This window comes from Melopsittacus undulatus, chromosome 1, assembly GCF_012275295.1.
Source record: "Melopsittacus undulatus isolate bMelUnd1 chromosome 1, bMelUnd1.mat.Z, whole genome shotgun sequence".
Taxonomy (NCBI): domain Eukaryota; kingdom Metazoa; phylum Chordata; class Aves; order Psittaciformes; family Psittaculidae; genus Melopsittacus; species Melopsittacus undulatus.
Window position 1 is genome coordinate 39,695,024 of NC_047527.1, and position 22,477 is coordinate 39,717,500.

Below are 22,477 nucleotides of genomic sequence, written 5' to 3' on the forward strand. Positions count from 1 at the left end.
CATAAGGAGAAACAGGAAGCCATGAAGTCTTTCCAAAACAGTCTAAATAGAGAGACAACACTTTTACACCATCCTCCATGAGGTCAGCCAGAGTTCTGCCAACTTGACTGCAGTGAGACCTAAAGGATTTCACATGGAACTTGAGCTCATGACAGCCTTTTTTGTGTTTTACCACAGGGTACAAGCTTTTTAGCCAAGACACCAGAAGGTACTAGAGGTAACAAAACAGTGTTTCCACTAGTCAGCAACTCATTTACACATAGTAGTTGTTCAGTTTAGTTAAGAAATCAGTCTCACTTAAGATTGGAGTACCTGTTCAAACTGAGCTTTGATAGTCTTGTATGAGTAAGCATTTCCAAATCTAGGGCTTCAGCTGTCCAGAGAGTCTTAGAGAGATGTACTATAGTTAAACCTGCCATGTCACTCAGTATATGTTTACACCTCTGCAAGTCCCTCCCACGTGCCCACCCTTGCAGTATCTATTTACTATCCACAGATGATACTATTCAGTTCAGACCCAAGGAGCTCAGTTCTATTTTCATCAATCTCTCTAACCTTGTAACAAGCAAACCTGATTTATTGCAAGCTTCTGCTCTCACTGATGATGCAGTGGCAGACTTAATGACAAGCTTGTTGGATTTGGGATTTTAGTTCATGAATGGTCTTATTAAACTGGGAACACAGAATACAACTTGTGAAAACAGCAGTAAGATCACACACAGTAAATATGCACTACTAGGCAGAATAGCTGGATACCAGAAACACATTGCACATACCAGTCTCTTAACCTGCTCCATCATTAGAACTACACAGCAACACTCACCAGCTCTCTCCTTTCAAAGAGATTTTCTGTGACTCCCATTAATTTTATATTTAGCATTTCAGAGCAAGTTAGTTTCTACTTCCAAAGTACCTAGATGTAATTTGTGTCAATACTCTGTCTTCCAGTGAGGGGCCAGGTTCCCAAGAAAGGGAGTATGAATAAAGACAGTAAGTTTTATCCTAGAAAGCTCACACATTTCCAAATTTAGGAGCTTATTTTAATCCAAGATATGGCAACTGTAAAGTCCAGTTCACGAAAGGTAAACTTGCTGCTCGTAAATCTTCGTATGTATGGTGAAAACAGTCAAGAAACACAAGTTTCTAGTCAGTAGGGCTTTCCCATCGATTCCAACATTTTCTTTCTCTCTTCTGCTGAGGGCATCTCTGGTTTCACTCCATTTCTTCTCCTTTGCATCATAACGGCATGCTGAAAATAAAAAATGACCATGAGAACACCAATTTCTCAGAAGTCTCTACCCTGGGGCTCTGAATAAGATCCTTTAATAGAAGTATTCTTTATATATCAATATATAAGGAAATATAGAAGGAAATAATGACACCAAATAAGAATTAACACTTCCTAAGCTTTATCTTAGGTTTAAGTAAACATGACCCAAAACAATGGAAAAATGGAAACTTACTTCAGATTTTTTTTCCATTACATCCATTTAAAACAAAACTTATTACTAGAAACAACTGACGCAAATTCAGAGGGAAACATTATCAGGTACTGCAAGAATACTTACTCATAATGCAAGAGGGTAAATTTAAGAGAACCAAGTACTTTGATGTGCACCTGCTTAACTCTTTCAGCAATACATACTGAGACTATCTAGACCTGCAAGTCACCATAAAAACAGCAGCAGTCAGCACTTAGTCTGCAGAGTTCAAAAAGCAGTGTGTCAGAAGTAACGTACTTAAAGCAAGGCAAACAGTAAAATTCAGAAAATTTACTGTGCTTACCCAGAATCTTCTGCAGTTTCTGTACTTCAAAAAATAAGCAGTACACTTATCCTTATTATAGTTGTTGTCATCCATACATTTATTAGAGGCATCTGTTTCCTTTATTAGGGAAAACATAGTTCAGGGCTGACGGAAGTTAATGTACTCAAAGTCTAACAATTCTAACAAGTCCCAGAACAAAGATAGGAGGCAGCTTCTCAGATGAAATACTATCAAAGAGAGCAGAGGAACATCTATCATAAAGAATAATCAGTGAGTCCAAGCAATGACTTCATTTTAAGATAACACACATTAGTGCTCTTTAAATAGTAAGGATAGAGTCCATAGAATAGCTGTTTGCAAAGATGCTTGGTATAACCCGCAAAAGACTTTTAAAAATCAACCAAGCTTGTCTAACCAGGATTTCAGGCTCTGGTTTTAAGGACAGAAAATTGAAAAAATTGTTATCAGCTGTATTATTCCTATTTATGAGGAATTACTTGTTATTGCACACTTAGTATAATGCATGATTTTCTCACCTTCAGACTCTTTAAGAAACTCTTAGTGCAAAATGCCAGTGTGAGAGTGCTACCCATAAAAAAAAACTCTAGAAATTGTATTATTTAACTTTAAAACATACAAACAGAAATCCCAATTTCATCATCTTACCACTAAACATGGATTTACATCATGGTCTCTAAGTTGCGCATGCCTGGACATTCTGGACAGACACTTGTACCTTGGCTAGAAACAGAAAAGAAACAGGTTAAGTATCCACTTTCAACAGCAAATCAGGATTAAGTCTGGGCTTCAGCATGTAATAAAGGCCCTCTAATAACATACAGTTTGGTTGTCTTAAAAAAAAAAGAAAACAACAAACTACCACCACCACACTTCTTTTGCAAAATGTTACTTCAAAAGCACTAGCAGCAAGACAACTCAAACAAGTTTAGCCTGTCACCAAGACTGTTTATTCCCGAACAAATTCCTGCAGAGAATAGAGCCACGGCAGTGACTCTCACACCAGCCTGTCATATCATTGAGGAAGTGATCTTGTCTAGTAGAAACAACTCCACAGAAGCTGCTCACAGCCAACACACTGGAGACACTTCAATAAATGTGTGGGAGCAACATACAAGTAAACTTGTCCAGATTGGTGGCTACTCCTTTGCTAGATCACACCTGTATCTTCCTGATACAAGTAACAAAGTGTAACAAGATGTAACAAGTGCCCAATCACCTCCTGGGCTGCAGTGTCAGAGCTTTTTTAACAGAAAAAAAAAATGGTTTCACTGCAAGCAGGGACCAGACCCACTTACACTGACAGTTTGAATCCTATTTTTCACCAGTTTAATAGTTTAATACTGACTCTAGGAACTGTAAGCTTGAGACAGAGTTCAGTGCCAAGAACCTAAACTGATCCGAGATGATGACATCAATATGAACAGCAGACCCTCATTCCCTTTATAACTTCCTATACATTGCCTCAGGCACACATATGGCCATGCAGGTACTTGTTCCAAACAAACACAAAATCTAACAAAAAATAATGTTGACCAGATGACTGTCTTTGCAGCCAATTAAAGTACAGCTGATCAAGGAAACTGCTGAAGAACATCCTTGCTTGATCTTACTGGGGCTTTCCTAAAAACACTGCTGCTAATTCTACCTTAAACCTGTTTCTGTTCACATAAGAGACTCATAATTGCAAATCTGCAGTAAAAAGCCAGCTTTGCTTGATACTAGCAAACAAAATAAATAAACAACAAAATACCCCACAAAAAAAACAAAACCAAAAGACACACAAGAAAGGGCAAATTCTGCTCTTACTAGCTCATAGACAGAAAACAATGTTTTAGATTGATTCAAAGAAACCACTCCACAGTATACGTTGTAAAGCACAAGCCTTTATTGGTACCAGGAGCACATGGGGGTTCAAACCTCCAAATACATGTCTAAAGAACAGTAAATCTTAGGGATTCTTTTATACCTACTTTTCATCTTGATACAATTTTCCTAAAAGATACATTCATACAATTTGGTTAAGTTACATAACTTGCGGTTTTCTTAGCCTACTGTGTTAGTATTAATTAGGATTCTTACAGCTGTTTACCTTTGAGCATAGTATGATTAACTGCTAATACCTGCAAGCTACGTGCTTGGTTCTTCATTCAAGTTTTTTATCATATTTTGCCATTAGGGATGTCCCTGCTTACAAGCAACTTACAAAAGCAGAGGCAAGGCTGTCTATGTACCAGAGTTCTAACTTACTGTATTACCATTCTATACCAGGAGGACAGGTGCTTACTTGCAGATGGGCTTGTATTGAACATGCGTGGTCATACTCTTCCTAAATAGTAGTTATGTCAAATAAGGCCTAATGGCTTGGTCTCAATCCCCCCTTTTCTACAAAATTGTGCAGATTCTTTTGTGCAGTCCATAGTATGTACACTTGTTGAGCTACCGTACGAACTTTCCACCATATCTACAAATTAACAATGGTTAATAAGGCCACAGTCAGCATAAGATTGGGGTGGACCAGAAAATTAAGAAGTTGAATTGCCATGGGAGATTGCAATTTTGTCCCTCCCAAGAAAATTTTGCACCAGTGGTGTCTCCAGTTGTCTTAATGATGGTGATGATTTATTTAATTTCTTCTACATTGCACTTAACAGTCCACACTGTTCACAAGGAAGTTTCATTGACCTTATGTATCATCTTCTCGAGGTCTGGGTGATGCAACATCTTCTTTGAAAAGAATGAGATTTCTATTTCATTCCAATTTGTAGGAGAGATATATCGTGGTATACCATATAGTTATCTGTATTAGTTGATTAGTAGTTCCAGGGATGGTGTAATTAAAATCACATCCAATGATTTTGGTGAAATTGCATACAGAAAAGTTGGTAGCACTTGTTTCGTCAATACAGCTATAAATTCTTATATTCTCACATGCAGTTCTTATGCAATAACATCCATTTTCAATATAATATATTTGGGAGCTTGCATGAATGACAGGGATCATTTTGAAAATGCAAGTGCTGCCTTCAGTATAGAGACAGAGATCCTCATTTTCAGTTATAGCATTTCCACAGATGAACCCTAACTGTTCTCTCAGAGTACAAGCCTCTATGCTTATAGTTTGTCAATTTTGGGTCTTAAATTTTGCCCATATATTATGTCCCATTGGTCTGACTACAATGTCTCTAGAGACAAATACAGGAAATATGTCTAATACTTTGGCATGTTCAATTGTCAATACAGAAGTGGTAATTTCCCTCTGAAATGGGTTATATGTGAAATTCACTATTTTCCACCATGCTTGATGTTTTCTCAAAATCAATACTATTTTTAACAATACTTGTTAGTACTTCTTGTGGCAAAAGTCCTGTTTCTCCTTCCCTAATAATAGCCCTTGTAACAAAAGTTGTGACTGAATCCAGCCTAAAGCTAGAGACAGATATCCTTGCAAATTCCCTATAAAATTAATAATGTGATATAGGTCCTGGGAGGTGTGTTCTGCTAACACTGTTGTAAGATCACTTACCAACTGCTGTTTGGGCAATGGTCAGGTGAGATGATCTGAGTGGAATTTCTGCATTTCCTAGCTCTGAGGTGACTGCTTAATTTATTTACTAAGACTTCTTGATCAACAGAGTTTAAAACTCCCATTCCTGATCTGAACCATCCCATCAAGTCTATTCTGTGTCTACTACAGGGTATTCTAGACTGAATCCAGGCTCCCCATCCTACAAGGCTTTGGTTAATAAAAGATAAATCTCCAATTTTATGGTTGAGATGCCAGCCTAAGTCTTCCCCTTGATGTTGTACAATATATAGTCATACATAAAGCATTTCAAAAGGGCTTAGTTTCTCTTTTAATGCCAGTCTAACCCTTATCCGCAACAAGGCTAGAGGTAATGCTTGACTGCAGTTTAAATTAGTTAACTAACTGTAACTGCCAATCAATTCATACTATCTGACTGATTTGCTGTACAACTTGTTCACAAAACCAAGTATCTCTAAAGATACGGTTGCTGGTACTCCAAATCTGGGGGTTATTTCATTAAGGAGCACTTTGGTTAATTCTCGATCTTTGTAGCTCCAGGTTGGAAAGGCTTCCAGCCAGCCAGAGAAGGTATCTGTTAGTACTAAAAAGTACCTGTACCCCCCTTTTCTGGGTAGTTCAGAGAAATCAATATGCCACTGTTGTCCAGGGACACTGATCTTCCCAATTGTCCTTAAATTGGGTTCATTAGTAGTCTGGAGATTATTACAGAGACAGAGTTTGCATTGTTTTGTTATTTGTGTTACTGTGGTGTACAGGTTACATTCCACTATTTGTCTATTTAAACTACTATATAGGGTAGCTTCTCCCCAGTGTGTCTTATTATCTTCTTCTTGAACTATTTTCCATAATATTTGTTCTGGCACTAGTATTTGTCCTTCAGGACGAACACAAATTTTATTTGTAAGTTGTGCCTTTAAATCCTAAGCTAGTTTTAAATCTTTTGAATAAGAAATCTTAGAAGTAACACTTCCTATCTTTCCATGTAATATTACGGGCAGTAGGTTTACTACTTCTTCTGCTGCTCTTTGCCTCTAGATTCACCAGTCGGTTCTCTTTATCCTGATCTGTGTCACCCCTTGGTGTCCTCTGCGGTGCATCACTGCCACTCAATTCAGTAACTTTATAGCTTCAAGAAGCCTCAGCATTTTCACAGAGTACTTGATGAGTTTTCTGTGAGACATCAAAAGCCTATGCTCTTTCCACACAGCCCCATGGGCGTGCACTACTCCAGATGCATATTTTGAGCCTGTCCAAATATTAATGTCTCTTCTGTTGGCTAATTCTAGTGCTCTTGTTAAAGCAATCATTTTGGCTTTTTGCACTAATGCTTCTGCTGGGAGGGCTCAGGCTTCAATAGCTCTGAGTAGCGGTTACAGCATATCCTGCTTTCTGAACTCCATTTTTAAAAAAGCTGCTTCCATTAGTGAACCAGGTTTCTATTTCCGACAAGTGTTCTTTTAAATCAGGCCAGCCTGAGTAAGTGGCTTCAATGGTTTCTAGGTAGTCATGAGTTACTGGCTCCCTGATTGCTGTGGTTGGGTTGACAATATTAGTAGTGACTTTGTCTACATCACCTTGTTCTACCAATACTGTTTGGTACTTAAGGAACCCAGAGAGAGACAGCCAGTGCCACCCCTTCTGATCCAGTACTGCAGATACGTATGTGGTATCAGGACAGTCAATTTTTTTTTTTTACACAGTGAATTTTCGAGCTTCCTGGATGTTTAGAACAGCTGTCACTGCCCATGAGTATCCAGGCCATCCTTTGCTTACCTCATCTAGTTGCTTTGAGAAGTAAGCTACAGCTCTTTTATAGGGTTCTATATTTTGAGCTAGAACCTATGGCTATGCCTTGTCTCTCATTGGAAATAACCAAAATGGCTTGGTGACATCTGGAGTCTGAGGGCTAGGGCCCTCATTAATTCCTTCAATTCATTAAATGCTCATTTTGTTTCCCCAGTCCACTGTAATTCCCTTGTTTCTGTTTGTAGCAACTGGTATAGGGGTTTTACTAATATACCATAATTACAGATGCAGAGTAGACACCAACCTCTCATCTTGAGAAACATCCGAAGCTGCTTAGACGTCCTGGGATGAGGAGTTTGGCAATTTGTTTCTTGGCATTCTTGTCCTAATTTCCACTGCCCCCTGAGACCTTATAGCCCATACAGGTGACTTCTTGATTTGTTATTTGTGCCTCTTGCTGAGACACCTTATACCCTTTAAGTCTGAGAAAATTTAACAGGCTTATTGTCTCATTCCCTGCAGCTGTTTAAGGTTTTGGTGGCTGTCAACAGCTCATCTACATATTGGAGCAAAACTCCTTCCCCAGTGGGTGCCGTCTGGTCCTCAAGATCATTTGCCAGTTGGTTTCCAGATAACATTGGGCTATTTTTGAAGCCTTGGGGTAACACGTTCCAGGTGAGTTGGGATTTCTGACCTGACTCAAGATTTTCCCATTCAAAAGCAAATAATTCTTGGCTCTCTGGATCCAAGGGCAGGCAGAAGAGTGCACCTTTTAAGTCTAAAACAGTAAACCAAACGGGACTCTCTCAGTTAACAAAGTATAAGGGTTGGCCACTATGGGATGAAGGTCTACTATTTTATTGACAGCTCTTAGGTCTTGCAGTAATGGATAGCTTTTCCCATCTGGTTTCCAGATTGGCAAAATTAGGGTGTTATATTTGGATTCACGTTCTAGTAAAAGGCCAAATTTGAGAAAAAAAAAAAAATCTATCACAGGTTTAATTTCTTATCTTCTAGTTTGAGTGGGGATCGTTTGATTCTTACCAGTTGGGTCCCAGACTTCAGCCTTACTTGGATCAGTTTGGCATGCTTTGCCTTAACTGGTGTTTCATCAGCCCACACTCCTGGATGGACTTGATCCAAGATATCCAAGGGGACCTGCTTTGTTACCTGCGGCTGGATTAGAGGTAAACTTAACACTTCCATTAATTGGTCATCTTTAGCTTTCATTTGTATTTCATAATTTTTAAACTTGATCTCCACTTCTAACTTTTTTAAACAGATCCTTTCCTAATAACAATTTTGGGGTGTGCAGCATATATAAAAATATGTACATTCCTACCATTTCACCCATTTTATATCAGAGAGGTTGCATGTACGGTACCTTCTGTTGTTGGCCTTTCACCCTAATCACATTTAAAGATTCACTATCAATCAAAGCTAACTGTTGATCTAACACAGAAAACGTAGCTCTGGTGTGTACCACAAATTCTACATTTGTGTCTTCTTTCCCCAGCTTCATTACAACCAGGGGATTGTCTGGGGTTTGATGCTCCAGTTCCCCCTATTCTAATTGAGTAAGGCATGGGAGGTACCCCTCCTCCCTTCTCAATCTGGGACACTGCCTTTTCCAGTGCCTTTCCTGTTTACAAAAAGCACACTGATTAGCCCGTACCCTATTACTAGGAGCCCTTGTGTTATGACCCCAAAAGGATTCTTTCTATGCAACACAAGTTCTTCCATCTCCCTGATAATTTATTTCCCAAGACTGCAATGGTTGCACGAGTGATTGTTCAACCTGACTTCTTCCTTTCGTTATTGTCTCAGTTGCAGTGTGTCTAACCTTAAATCATTATCATCCCAATCAGGGTCTAGGGCTTTAGTGAAGATGGTAAATTTCTTTACCATGCCTGTGGGATCTTCTCTATAAGTCCTTGCTATTGGTTTCCAACTTCCTAAGTCTCCCATGGAGAAATTAACCTTTAGCCTCACAGGTCCCTCAGCTTCCCTAAGGGGGGGTTGCATCACACCTTTATCTTTCAATATGGGCAGAGCCGATCAAGCTCACAACTTGGCCAGCGTTCTCCCACTTAGCTGCAAAAAGGATGGTGACAGGGAGTTTTGCTGCTTTCTCCTCTCCTTTCACCTCCCATGCTCTGGGAAAGGGGGAGGAGTTAATACTTTTTTCTGCAGTTTCCCTGGGACTAAAAAACCTTCTAGCATTTCCCCAGGCCCCACCTCTGTCCTTCTATAGGATGCATGATGAGCAGCACCACTTCAACTTCTCCCCGCTTTTTATTCTTTTTCTAGTGTTAATACAAACAGAATTTGGTGCAATGCTTATCCCACAGTCTTTCTGCCACTCTGGATGGTCTCAGAGTGTGAAAATATATCTCCATACATGACTTTATGCCACCTTCCTTCCCTTCATAAGAGAAGCATTGACTGTAACATCATACCACAGTTTAAGGATCCATTTTCTGGCCATTTTTCTCCCCCTTCCAATTTATGCAATGGCCACCACTGGTTACAATATTTTATCAAGGTCTTTTTGCTCATGCTTCCTCCTAGGGGACGCCCCATTTCCTTCCCGTGTGTTAAGATACATCCCAGTGGACTTTTAGTATTAAATTTTTACTTTCCTGGTTTCCCATTTGCACTTGCTTGTGTTACTTGTGCACTCACTCCATGTTACTTTTGCTTTGTTCATCTTTGTTTCCCTCGTGGGAGAACTACACAGCAGATCAGAACTCCACACTCACTTTGTACCTAACTGCACGTCTCTCGCATACATTCACTCCTTCCATACAATGCAGTTATAGTACACTAGAGAGTTCAGCATTTGCTGGAACAAGAACTATTTCTAATTGGATTCCATAACCAGGTTGCCCTTCCCGCCTGTCAAATTTCCCCAAAAATGCATAGATTACAGATAACACACAAAAATGGGTGAACACTAAATGCAAACTGATAATCCTACCAATTCTACAGCAACACCCTCTATGGATTCTTTAACATACATTTAGTCACATCTTAAAGACAGACTAGGCAGAGTAACATTTACTATGAGACAGACATTATTCAATAGATACAGGGTACCAAATTCAAAGGCTTAAAACATATCCATACATAATAAATTAGGAAACTGATAACAGTAGCTAGGACTGCACAAATTCCAACCTCTATCTACATAGATGCCAAATCAGGACTATAGCCTGGAATCCAACCAGGACTTTAACTTGCAATCCACACAAACAACAACACCTGTGTACCGCTAGCAGGTCAGTGCTGCAACACCCAGCATATAACTTATGGATAGCCATAAATCACAAACTGAGAATTTCCTTCAAAGTAAGGCAGTGCTTTGAAGTTGTGTACCTGTCTCAGGGTCTTGCCCGTTCCTGTGATGATCCAACGGAAACCAGGAAGTCTCTCCAGAGAATTCTCCAGGGGCACCCTGAGGGTCCCCAGCCCAGAAGGTCTCACAGCCTGGCTTGCCAACTTGAGTCAATCACTCCACAGTACACACTGTAAAGTAAAGCACAAGCCTTTACTGACACCAGGAGCACATGTTCAAACCTCCAGAGACATGTCCAAAGAACAGTAAATCTTAGGGGTTCTTTTATACGTACTTCTTATCTTGATATAATTTTACTGAAAAGATACAATCACACAATTCAGTAAGTTACATAATTTGTGGTTTTCTTATCCTGTTGTGCACTTGGGTTAGGGTTACAACTATAGTCTATGGGCTAGTATCAATCAGGACTCTTACAGCTGTTTACCTTTGAGCTTAGTATTATTAACTGTTAATACCTGTGAGCTACATGCGTGGTTCTTCATTCAAGTTATCATATTTTGCCATTAGGGATGCCCCTGCTTATAAGCAACTTACAGAAACAGATGCAAGGCTGCCGACGTACTCGAGTTCTAACTTATTGTATAACATGCCCTATCAGGAGGGAAGGTCCTTACTTGCAGACAGGTTTCTCTTAAGTGTGTGCGGTCATACTCTTCCAAAATAGTGAAGTTATGTCAGATAAAGCCTAATGGCTTGGTCTCAAGATAAAGGTTCTTCTTTCAGTAAGAGTAAGGTATTCCAGGTGACTAACACTTAGATTTTGCACCTTGTACAAGTATTCTTTCTTGGTGCTTGAAATATTGGTTGGTTTTTTTTTTTTTCATTCTACATGCTCATTTTCTACAAATAGGCCTTTTAAAGAACTGCATCAGGAAACCCATCCACCTCCTTTTGAGAGCTACCCAGTGTTTAATCTAAATTTATAAATCAGGCAAACATTTGGGTTTTTGTGGGTGCAAGAGGATGTTTGATCTGGCACTTCCAACTCAAGTGGAAGCACACACAGGTAGAACACAGTAGCATCATCTCAAGACTTCCACGGAGGGGAGGATTAGTAGAAAACAAAGGCAGCATATCACAGTGGCTTATCTAAGTCAGTAGGGCAGACACAATGTTTGCAGAGATTGGTTTGTGCTGTGTTGTAACTCTAATACTAGAGGTGCAAGTACCACCTAAGTAGACATGCCTCAAGGTGTGCGGTACTAGACTGACTTCAGCCTTACTCTCTATAAGGCTATTTGTGAGTCATAAGTTGTATCATCATCAGTGTTCATTATACAAGCTGCAATTAACATTTTCAATTTGATTACACTACCGGTCTGCAACCATGCCCAGCTTAAGGAACAATGCACACAATAGATTAAATAGCTACTTAGTGAACAGGCAGTTCAGGTTCTCACGAAGCTGCTTAGTTCGAAGTAGGCAAAAGCTTACACATACTTAGTGCTACCAAAGAGGTCTGACCACTCCTGTGCGTGTTCCTCCCTCCTCCGCCCAGAAGTACTTCAGGGTTTGAAACATTATCAGCCAGAAGGGCAGACAGGTCACGCTGAAACGCTGCAGTGTGATTGAATGAGCAGTTGGGCAGGAAGCAAGCCTTCCCCTCCAGCCCTTGCCCATGCACAGGCTTCCCTTCCTGCTTGCAGACTGCAGGTCTGAACCCAACCACAACCAAGGGCTTGTCTATGCCACAGTTCTTAATTATGCTTTAACACATTAACAGTTGTAAACTATACCACAGAGAAATGAATTTGTTGCTAGCACTCTTTAGCCCTAGGGCTTTTTCAGTTCATAAACCATCAGGATATTTTTCTGTAGGCTCCCTCCCATTGAAAAGTGTTTGAGTTTTTCTAAACGCATATATACATACAAAATTGCTAATTACGCTGCAATACAGCCCAACTCATTAAAACTTAAACCCCGAAGCGAAGCCCGTATAAAAAACCTCACCGCTTTTATCGCTATTACAGCGGACGTGCGGGGAGCGGGAGGGGGCTGCCGGTGGCTCCGGACGCTCGGCAATGCTGAGCCGGCAGATCAGCCTCTAGACGAGAGCTAGGGGGCAAGTCAGGTGCAGGCAAGCCGCCAACGGGACGGCCACAGCCGGCGCCCACCACCCAGCCCCTGCCTCGCCGATGGGGGGGGTGTCTGGAGGAGCCAGGTAGTCCTTCCCCTCACACCCGGCCCCGGGGCCCTCCGCCCGCCTCGCGCGGGGATCGGCCGTTGCCCCAACGGCCACCGGTGCCCCAACGGCCGACGCGCGCGCGCAGCCTCCTCTCAGCACCACCTGCCGCCAGCAAGCGGTGCCCGGGCCCCGCCGCCGGGCCCAGGCGAGAAGGCGAGCGAGCCTTCCCCTGCTCCTGACGGGGAAGGTGAAGCGGCGGCCGGCCGCAGGCATGGTAGGAAGGCGGACGGGCGGGCAGCGCGGGTCGGCTGTGGCGGCACTCACCTCGGTCCCCGGCCGTGTCCACGGGAGCCCGGGACGGGAGGGGGGCAGCTCGTCTCCAATTCGAAAGACGTCAGCGGCTCGGGCAGCCCGCTTAAGTACGGGCGCAGCCTACCCCGCTCCCGGCCTCGCTGCTCCCCCCGGCCCAGCGCCGCCGCCGCCCACGCCCCGGCGGCGCTGAGTGGCAGCGCCCGTCCGCCAATAGCGGAGGCGACGGGCCCGCCCCGGCCTTGAGCGGCGCCTCCTTCCACCAACGGGGCTGGCGGCGCGGGCCGCAGGCGCCGGCTGCGGGGCGCGGCTGCGGCCCTGACTGACTGGGGGAGGTGTCCAACCCGCGGTGCGTGTGGGCGGCGGGCGGTGTGGGCGCGGCGTGTGCGGCAGGCTGGGCTGCACCGCAGCGCATACACTACAATGGCTGCTGGAAAGACGGGAAAGCAAACAATTTCCAGGCCCGCCGCGTCCAGCCCGAAATATGGGGAAAAAATTACAGAAAAATCGGAGAACACTGTAAAGGGTGGAAACGGGGCGCAGAGGGGATGCTGAGGCTCCCGCGGTGAGTCTGCTGCGGGTTTGGGGGGCAGGCGCCGGGGTTTAGCAGAGAAATATCAGGGTTATTTAAATTATGAAAGGGGAGGAGGAGAAGGAGGGGGGAGAGGAGAGAGGAGCAGCGAGCAGTGAGGAAAAGTTTGTGTTAACCATCCCTCCCTTCTATTCCTCTCTTCCCCCCCCCAACCCCCCCCCATCTCCCGCAGCCCCCCACCGCCCCGGGTCGGACTTCCCCGGAGGGGAAGAGCTGGGGTGGGGAGCTGAGGCGAGCGGTGCCCCCCCCCTTCCCCTCCCTCGGAGGGAAAAAAAGAGATGATTTTCAGGAAAAAAAAGCCCTCTCTCAGGAGTTTCCTCCACTCCTCCCCTCCCTCCCTCCCCGCGGCGCTATGTTGGTTCGCGAGCGAGCGGGCGAGGCAGCGGTCTGCCCGGGGGACGGCAGGAGGGCGCGGGGTGCCCGCCGCCGCCGACCCCCGCGGCGGGCCGGGGCTTGGGCCGGGGCCGCGGCAATGGGGCAGGAGCAGGAGCTGCGCGGCCGCCCCCTCCCCTCCTCGCCTCTCCGGAGCCTGTGCTGTGAATGCAATGACAGCGGCTAGAGCGGCGAGAGGGAGCGGAAGACATTAGAGACCGCGGTGCCGAAAAATGAGGGAAAAAATTAATATAAATTCGCCCCCCGCATCAAACCGGACGAATTTCGCACAGAAATTTTCCCCGTGGACCCGGCTACCCGTGGGGTGTCCCCCGGACCTGGCGGCTGCGTCTTTGGGGGGATCCGGAGTGACTTTGGGGCACTCGGTTCCCCTTTCCCGTCGTTTTTTGGACAAAAGTTTTTTTTTTCGTAATAAAGAAACGAATTTGCCTGCTCTCCCCCTCCGAGTGGCCCAGAAGCTTTTCCCTTCCCCATCGGTGTGTGTTTAGCGAAAAGTGTGGACCCAAGTAAGTGCTGAGGCGTGTTGCACTGGGGAGGGGGGTTTGCTAACTGAAAGCAGGAGAGATCCGGAGAGAGAGAGAGAGAGAGAGAGAGAGAGCAGGGACAGCTTGTTGTCAGTATCATAAACAACCAAAATGGAGGGAGAACTGAGGCATATAACAAAATAAAAATCAGAAAAAAATGCCAAAAAATACCTAAAAATCGGGGCTGCTCCCCCTTTTCTTCCTCAAGGTAACAGAATAAAACCCGTGTCTTCGCGAGACCGTTTTAAGGTTTCAGGGAGCAAGGAGTTAATATTTATTATTTTTTTTTGTTGATGAATTCTTTGGAAAGGCAAAAGCCTCTTATAACTCGCCACCGACAATGAGAAAACGTGAAAATCCCTTTCAGGAGAGAGAGGTAGGGGGAGATGATAGTGCAGAAAGTGCATAACTTGGGGGTAATGTGGAGTGATTCTAGATAAGATAAATGCTATATGTGCTGTTTTATAACTTCCCTTTAAAATGCTTTTTTGTATGTTTGAGGGGCTTGGGGAGGTGGGGGCCCTTTTCTTTTCCTCTGTTTTCTTTTTCCTTCTTTCTTTCTTTCTTTTATCACCCCCCTCCCCCTTTATTTTTTTCTTTTTTTTTTTTTCTTTTTTTTTTGTCCCTCCCCGGGCCGGAATGTAATGCCTTTGTAGTGTCACTTTCCTGATCTAATTAGGATGTGTGAGGCAAAGAGTAAACCTTTCCGGTTTATAAAGTGCATTTTCGTTGCCTTTGAATTTCCAGTTTTCCTGGTGGCTCCCTCCTCTCTTTAAACTGAATTCTTCAGAGTAGTGTGGGGTTGAGGTAATGCTCCATAGGGAAAGCAGAGAGGGCTCAGGCACAGGGCACCTCTTCTGCGGGTGGTTGCTGATTTCCCTGGCACGTTTAGTTCACCTGTTTGTCGCCTACAAAGAATGTGTTCTGCAGTCTCCTCGTTTTATTTATGCAAAATAATGATGCCTCATCTCGCCTCATATTGAAGTTAATGCGAAAGTGCAGCTGATGTTGGTTCCACGTGGGATCAGGGACATAGCAGGGCATTTTAAAGAGACAGGTTCTCTTTTCCTAGGGTTATCATCACCTCTGCAGAGGTGATGCCTCTAGCAGAGGGATGGTTCGTTGTTTATTTTTGTAATGGAAAGGTGTCAAATCGGCCCTGGTCTGATAAATTAAGGCAGGATAACAGGAGAAAACATGCAGACTCGTTTGGATCAAAGCAATTCTTTTGTGTGTAGCAGGTCTTAAGGGAGTTTTCTTGGTGTGTCAATTAAAATGCTGCGTTTTGGAGAGCGTTTTTCTTGGAATGGGTGTTGCAGAAATGAAATGGTCTCAGGTTGTTTAATATTAAAATCTAGTGCTGTCCTGCTGGCTATGAACGCCCAGGGAGGAGACCTGTGTGCATAGGGCAGTTTCACAGACATTTTGCAGAAGTTGTGAAGTAAGTTATTTTTACTTTGAATAAGTTCTGTTTTGTTGGGGACACCTGAGTTTGTTGAAAAGTATTGTGGAGCTTGTTCTATACTTAAACTTTCTGAACAGTCCCAAAAGGTTTGGAAAATAGTGAAAATAACTGTAGGTTTTAATTGGCCAGAGTAGGGGCTTTTTACAAGTACACCTTAGCTGTGTAATTATAACATCACTTGGAAGAGTTGCCTCTGGCTTTGTTTTAAAAAAGAAAAATCATCCTAACTGCGGTATAGTTTCATGTATATGTGTGCATGTGTGTGTGCATGCATGATTTTAGCATGGGTTCTGGCTGATACAATTTTTTTGCTTAATTTTTAACTTGTAAATGTTTGACTATAATGATGTGAACTGCTTTGATTTTCTCTATGTATTTTAATTTTTATTGAAATGTTCTATTTAAGAAACTTGCATCACCTCTTAACATGGCAATTTGATATCTTTATGCGGAGTTACGGTGTTTCTTTTACACGTGCCTTGTTTTTGTAGTCTTTGTATTCAATTCTAGATTAAAAATTGAATACAGGTATGTGGTTCTCAAGAGGAAAGATGGAGTACTGAACTTTCAGGGAGGCAATTTCAGCAAATAGTTTTTTTTGAACTTGTGAAAGTTGAGTATCAAATTGTGATAGCTCTCTGTATTGAGTAGCATGTGTTCCCAAATTGGCTGTACCTTTTCTGCAAGTGTGACCGAAGAAGCTGTTATATAGTGGTTGTTGACTGGGATAGTCTTGTGGTTAGAGATTTTGGAAGAAATTTCAAAGTTTTCCAGTGACTCACAGTTGTGAAAATTAAATCACATTAGCTACTCTTAGGCTAGAAAAAAAGGCTCATTAAGGAAGACAGATTAATCAGTTTGTATAAAGGAATGAAATTCAAAATTTTTTCAAAGCTGTTTCTTATGCTTTAGAGATCTCTTTTATAGTTTTAAAGAATTCATACTTCAAAGTTCCTCTCCAAATATTTCATGCAGTGATCTCTTCTTTTTATTGATTGAAGTAACATTATCCTGAAATGCATAGAAATTTGATAAATTAATAGCAGCACACCATGTGTTGGTGTTTTTGATGTACCAGGGTAGATAGATACTAGAAGATGTGCAGAACTAACTTTATTAACAGACTAGTTAATGGTACTGAGAACAGTATTTAAGAACTCTTCAAATACTGTGTCTGTGACCATCAGTATGAAGTATTTAATGTGCTACTACATTTTTACCTAATTAAGAGCTTCTAAATCATTAATATTGTAATGCTGAAAAAAGGCAGATGCACATGTTGTGGAGTATCTTTCTTGACTTACAGTTATGTATTACAAAGTAAATTCAGGGTATCCAACCATAGTATAAAATTCAGGACATAGGGAGGAGGAAGAGGAAAGGGTGTTCTCACAGAATTTGATACTCTCCTGAACTGGGTTTAATTTTAAGGTATAATCCAGATGGGGATAATAATAGCAGAAGGTAAATGTTGTTTAGGATTGTTTTTTACAAACTTACTCTCTTTTTTGTAGAAAACTGAATTATTCTTGCAAGAATGATGTGGTATTTAATAAAATCAGAAGTAACTCTCAAAGTTTCTTCTGAGAGTTAAGATGATAATGTGTATTATATGTTGCTTTGATTCTATACATCGTTCATTATTATTTTTTCAAGATTTTTTAAAATCTAAACATCTGGGGAAGCAAATATTATGGGCTGTTGCTGCCAAAGTTACCCTACTTTTTGTAGGTAAACTGGGGAGTTATAAATGTATTAAAATCCCTTTTAGATACTTACCAATCCTATTCAATAATGCTTTAAAGTTAATAACTATGGTATTCTACAACAGTACAGCAAACACAGAAATCTAAACTGACATGCATTCGTCTTTTCTTGAATGCTTAGTTCAAGTGTGTCTCTTGGTGTGTACTTTTCATTTAATAATTATCCTGAAAAATGAGTTTCCTAGTATAGAACTTTGAGACTTAAATTAAGAAGCTTTTTAAAAGTTTGTGTAATTCCAAAAGGCACTGCATACAAAGTGCAGGTATTTCTAATGGTTGTCCATCTCCGCAGCTAGTCAGTCAAAATGGTGCCCTTAAGTCTCCTCCTTTCAGTGAAGTGCAAGTGTTTTAAAATTAAGGGTTAAAGAGGGCATTGCCCATGTTTTAAATAAACCGCTGTTTGTAACTGTTCATGGTTATTTTGTTAAAAAAGATGTTTTACTTCAGAGTCTAAAGCATAAGTTTTTTAACTTTTGTATCTCTTAGATATTTAAAACCAGTTTTTGTCAGAAAGTACCTTTTGGGAGGGTTCTTGAACAAGTTTATCTCTTTACAAAAGGGAGATACTCTGGAAAATGTGAAATATGTTAGAGCAATTAGACCATTCTCAAATCAGTGTAGAGTTAAAAGGAGCTAGTAGCCACCACCACCAAAGTGAGAGAGCACTTGTTTTCAAAGAGATACTCTCCAAATACCTGCTACTAGTGAGGATTTAGCTTAGGTTGCTTTTGAAAGAAATGTGCAGTGTCTATCCACTGAACTGTTAACCATCTTTAACCAATTACCAAACATTTAGGTAGCCTTAAAAAACTATTTCAAAATAGTTCATATATTAGAACAAAGTAACATATTGATCAAAAGTAAAATGTTAAAATTTCTGAAGTGTAAGGGATTTTTTTTTTTCATTTTTCTGAAGATCTTCTTAGCATAGGGTTGTGGTTTTTTCCTGTTAATAAAAAATCACATATAGAATTAAAGTGAATTTATATTAATTTTTAAATTGTATGAACTTGTAATTTGAATGTGAAAAATAAATTAACTATCAACATAATCACTTATACAGCTGCCTATATTTTATTTTTTATTTTTCAAGGAATATAGGGACCCTTTATCTGAAACTCAGTAGATTGCAGTTACTAACGCATTTTAAGTGAACTCTTGTCCACCAGACATCAAATGTGAAAAGTTCTAATTGTAAGCAAGTTATAAAAGCCTGATACTGAACAGAACTGGTCACCATTACTGCAAGTTCAGTTTTACTTTTATTCAGATTGGCTTGTTAAAGTGTTTTTTGTCTACTTCAGTATCAGTGTTCACCTGTTACTGTCTCATCTTAGAAGGATGAATTAGCAGAAACGAATAGAATTAGATGGGGGTTTAAATTTTTTACAAGATGTAACATGTTTTTAAAAACAGTTATGTGATCATAGTTACACAGTATGGGGCCTTCTCATAGGATATATTAAAATTGTTAATATTTAAGTGGACCCTGCATCTCTGGTAAACAGTTACTGTAGGATCATGGCATTAAAATTAACCACTGTACATAGCAGAGTTTTGAGAACACTGCATAAGTACATACTTAACAGTAAAAAGTAGGAAAGCTTATATAGTTATTCTCATGTTGAAGGAATAAATCAGTTCCTATTATAGCCACCTTTGTAATAATTTTTGTTCCTTTCCCAATTCACTGTCTGTTCAGAGTGTAGAGATACCTTGTCAAATACATTAAAATACATGGCCAGAGGGATGGGCTATTTTATGCATGTCCAACTATGGTGGTTTAAATAAACTTACAAGAGGGCACAAAGAAAGTAGAATGTGGCCCAGTGTGCATAGTTTGATTTTATTTGTTTAAAGGAAAGATCAAAACCAAATAAACTAAAAAAAGACTAAAACACAATCCCCCCAACAAACATGTCTGAACTAGTATTAAACAAAAAAGTGAGATAGATAAAACAAATGTATGTAGACAACTGTGGCTATAATACACGGAACAGTAACTCAAAGCTCTGAAGTAAAATAGCTCAAATCAGCTTTGAGAAGTCAGATGGGAATCAGGAAAGTAAAACCTAGAACTGCCATCAGATGCAATTAAGAAATAACTATGTAAAGGAACTTGGAAAAATGCAGAAAGTGTCTGTTATAGAGAACTGAATTGCTATAATCTTCTTTTGCACTTAATGTGCTAAATTCCTCTCTTAATGGAGAATATCCCTAGAAATCAGATTAGAAAGTGTATAAAGGGAATTATTTGTCAAAGTTGTTTTTTTTTTTACCAAGGTTAGAATAACTAATAATAATCTAACATTAATCTCTTCCCTAGTATGTAAATACTTCATTTGATATCATTTCACCATGCAGATTTCATGTAGACTTACATATGGTACAGGTAATTTACCTGGAAGCCTGATGCTGTGTATCATTAACTTTCACCCTAAAAGCTTTTCTTTATGGCTGTGGGTCACATTATGCTTTGAAGACTGCCAAATCTGAAGTATTTCTCATGAAACAAGATGTAGATGGTTGATTTTGTCTTCTGCATGTTTACTGTGAATTGCCAAGTAATCAAAAACCAAGAATGTCAGAAAACTTATCTTCCCTGTTCATTTATTATGTGCTTGTATACTGCAGGATATCAGATTTTAAATGAGTTCTCTAAAAAGCCCTGCAAATCATCTGATTCTGAATTAATGAGATCTTATTACACTAAATGTTTGAGCAGCAGAAAGACCATGTGTATGCAAATCAGATTTACTGTCCCAAGTGTTTCTCACTTCTAATAGAACTGTCTACTGCATGGTACCTGTGTTTCTCGTGGACATTACATTTATACACACACCCCTTTTAAGGCAACATCTGGCTGTTTAGGGACGACATTATGTCTTTGCAATAGGATATTTTTTTTTCCTTGGTTGTCGTTTGGTTTTTTTATTGTTGTTGTTTTGGTTTGGGGTTTTTTTTTGGTTTTTTTTTTTTTTTAAGAGACCTGTTTGAAGGAAAGGCAGAAAGAGAGGTTCTGGCAGCTCACTATTAAATTTCAATCAAGCCTGTATAGTTAGCAATAAAACATTTACAAGTTTGTAAATGTTAAGTTTCTTCAAACTCTTACTGTCACATGTAGAATTTTCATTTGTACTAATTGTTCATTTACTACAGCTGCTTACATGCAAGCCTTAATACTGTATTTACCACAGGGAAGTATAGATATATGTAAAAGTAGAAATTGCCTACAGCTGTTCTTAGGTTTTCATAAGATGATACACTGCAAAGGTGTGAATTTGTGGTGCTAGCTACCAGCTATTGGCTTTCTTACCCTCACAAGTACTTCAAGAAGAGTGAGTATTAAACTAAAATAAAACAAATTTAAAATCCTGTCAGGGTTTTATGCTGTGTTTAAAAGCTAAATATGGACATTACTCAAGCTTATTTTGTTCACTGGAAGTTACTGTGGTCAATACATGCAGAATTTGTTTCATCTAAGACACTAGGAAATGGTGAACCATGAAGTTTAGAGAAGAGCTTAGACATAGCTGATCACAATAAATGCCAATTAATTAGAATCTGTAGAATTTTTTTCCTCTGTAATTTGACAGTTTTGTTTAATTCTTTTGAATACTGGGATTGTGTTTAGACTTACCACTTCTAATTATACCCCAGCACAAATATATAGCTTATGGCTATATTTTAATCAGTTTCAGAAAAAGTAATAAAAATATTATTGCATGTGTCAAAGGATGGTGTTTCTACATGCTATTTTAAATGGTGTTTAAGTACAGTTATAAGCATACCAGTACAGTGAAATCAGCTCTGTTCCTAAACAGCAAAGTTACATTATTTGTTACTAAAAAAGTTAACCGGGAATCATAATACGTTAATTATCCTAATTATTCAGGCTGGTTTTAATATGTGGTGAAATTGCTTTAAAAAGTATATGTGAAATATTTATATCAAGCTCATTTAATTTCTCATTACTTGTAAAATGTAATGTTTTCCCTGTTGTAATTTTAAAGGGTTTTTTGTCTTAGCTGGATGTGTGTATTCTTTTCTTTTGGATACACTTGTTCTTTATCCCAGCAGTTCTTTCACTTATTTGAACCTCTTTCATTTCCTCAAAATGAATTTGTATTTCATTAACTGTTGGTCATGGTAATTTTTATACTAGAAAAAACATGCTGATGGATACTGTGGAATTAGCGTGTGCTGATCATGCTACAAGTATAAAAAGTGTGTGTAGAATAACATGGGAAACTCAAACATAATGGTATTTAGATGATGAGAGTAGTCCCAAACTGGCTGAATGTTAAACTAGCCTATGAGGAAAAGATGTCAGGTTTTGCAGCCTTGTAGCGTTAATCAAATATGTGGTATCGCTATTCCTCATAAGAAATACTCAAACACACTCCTAGCATCAATTGCTGTAGAAGGCAAATAGAAATCTAGATTACACTTTCAGAAATGATAAGCTATGAAATGGGTTTTGGAGGAAGAGGATGGGAGAAGTAGGCTTAGAGGTCTCCCCTGTAATATATCATTTTACTTTTGAAAACTTGACCACTTGAGAATATTTGAGAATGTAAGTTAAGTCCATCTTGAGTAATACATTTTGGTTTCTAGTACAGTTTTTTATCCATGCATCATGTAAAACCAAACTTCTTATTCTTCAGTATATTTAAATATTTTTGCTGAAAAGGAAGTACATTTAAAGCAGTTTTTAACTACTTTGATTACCCATTCATTTGGTTGGAGTAGAAAGGTGCTTTCGTTTGGCAAAGTCAAATATGTATTGTTACTTTCTGTTTTTCTGCAGTTTGTCTAATAAAAATATTGAGCATAAAAGGAGACTGGATCTTTCTTCAAG

General features: G+C 40.2%; 2 protein-coding genes across 4 annotated transcripts in view; one reads left to right on the plus strand and one right to left on the minus strand.

Annotated features, from left to right (window-relative positions):
* Positions 1-645: 645 nt before the first annotated feature.
* On the minus strand, positions 646-13,049 carry CHCHD7 (coiled-coil-helix-coiled-coil-helix domain containing 7). 2 transcript variants are annotated; one of them, XM_034061778.1, is made up of 5 exons: positions 12,892-13,049; positions 10,460-10,609; positions 2,434-2,508; positions 1,786-1,884; positions 646-1,249 (listed from the first exon to the last, which is right to left on the minus strand). In XM_034061778.1, exons 3-5 carry the CDS (start codon positions 2,482-2,484, stop codon positions 1,148-1,150), a joined length of 252 nt encoding a protein of 83 aa, XP_033917669.1. In that variant the 5' UTR covers positions 2,485-2,508; positions 10,460-10,609; positions 12,892-13,049; the 3' UTR covers positions 646-1,147. The 2 variants fall into 2 exon arrangements, with proteins under 2 accessions (XP_033917669.1, XP_030908032.1); XM_031052172.2 differs by lacking the exon at positions 12,892-13,049 and adding an exon at positions 8,126-8,257 and having other exon boundaries at positions 10,460-10,588.
* A 184-nt stretch (positions 13,050-13,233) lies between these two features.
* PLAG1 (PLAG1 zinc finger) overlaps positions 13,234-22,477 on the plus strand; it is a 46,757-nt gene continuing 37,513 nt past the window's right edge. Inside the window, exon 1 of one of the 2 annotated variants that reach the window (XM_031052240.1) lies at positions 13,234-13,441. The gene's annotated coding sequence lies outside the window, so the exon portion shown is untranslated. The remainder of the gene's footprint in view (positions 13,442-22,477) is intronic. The other variant, XM_031052241.1, reaches the window with a different exon arrangement.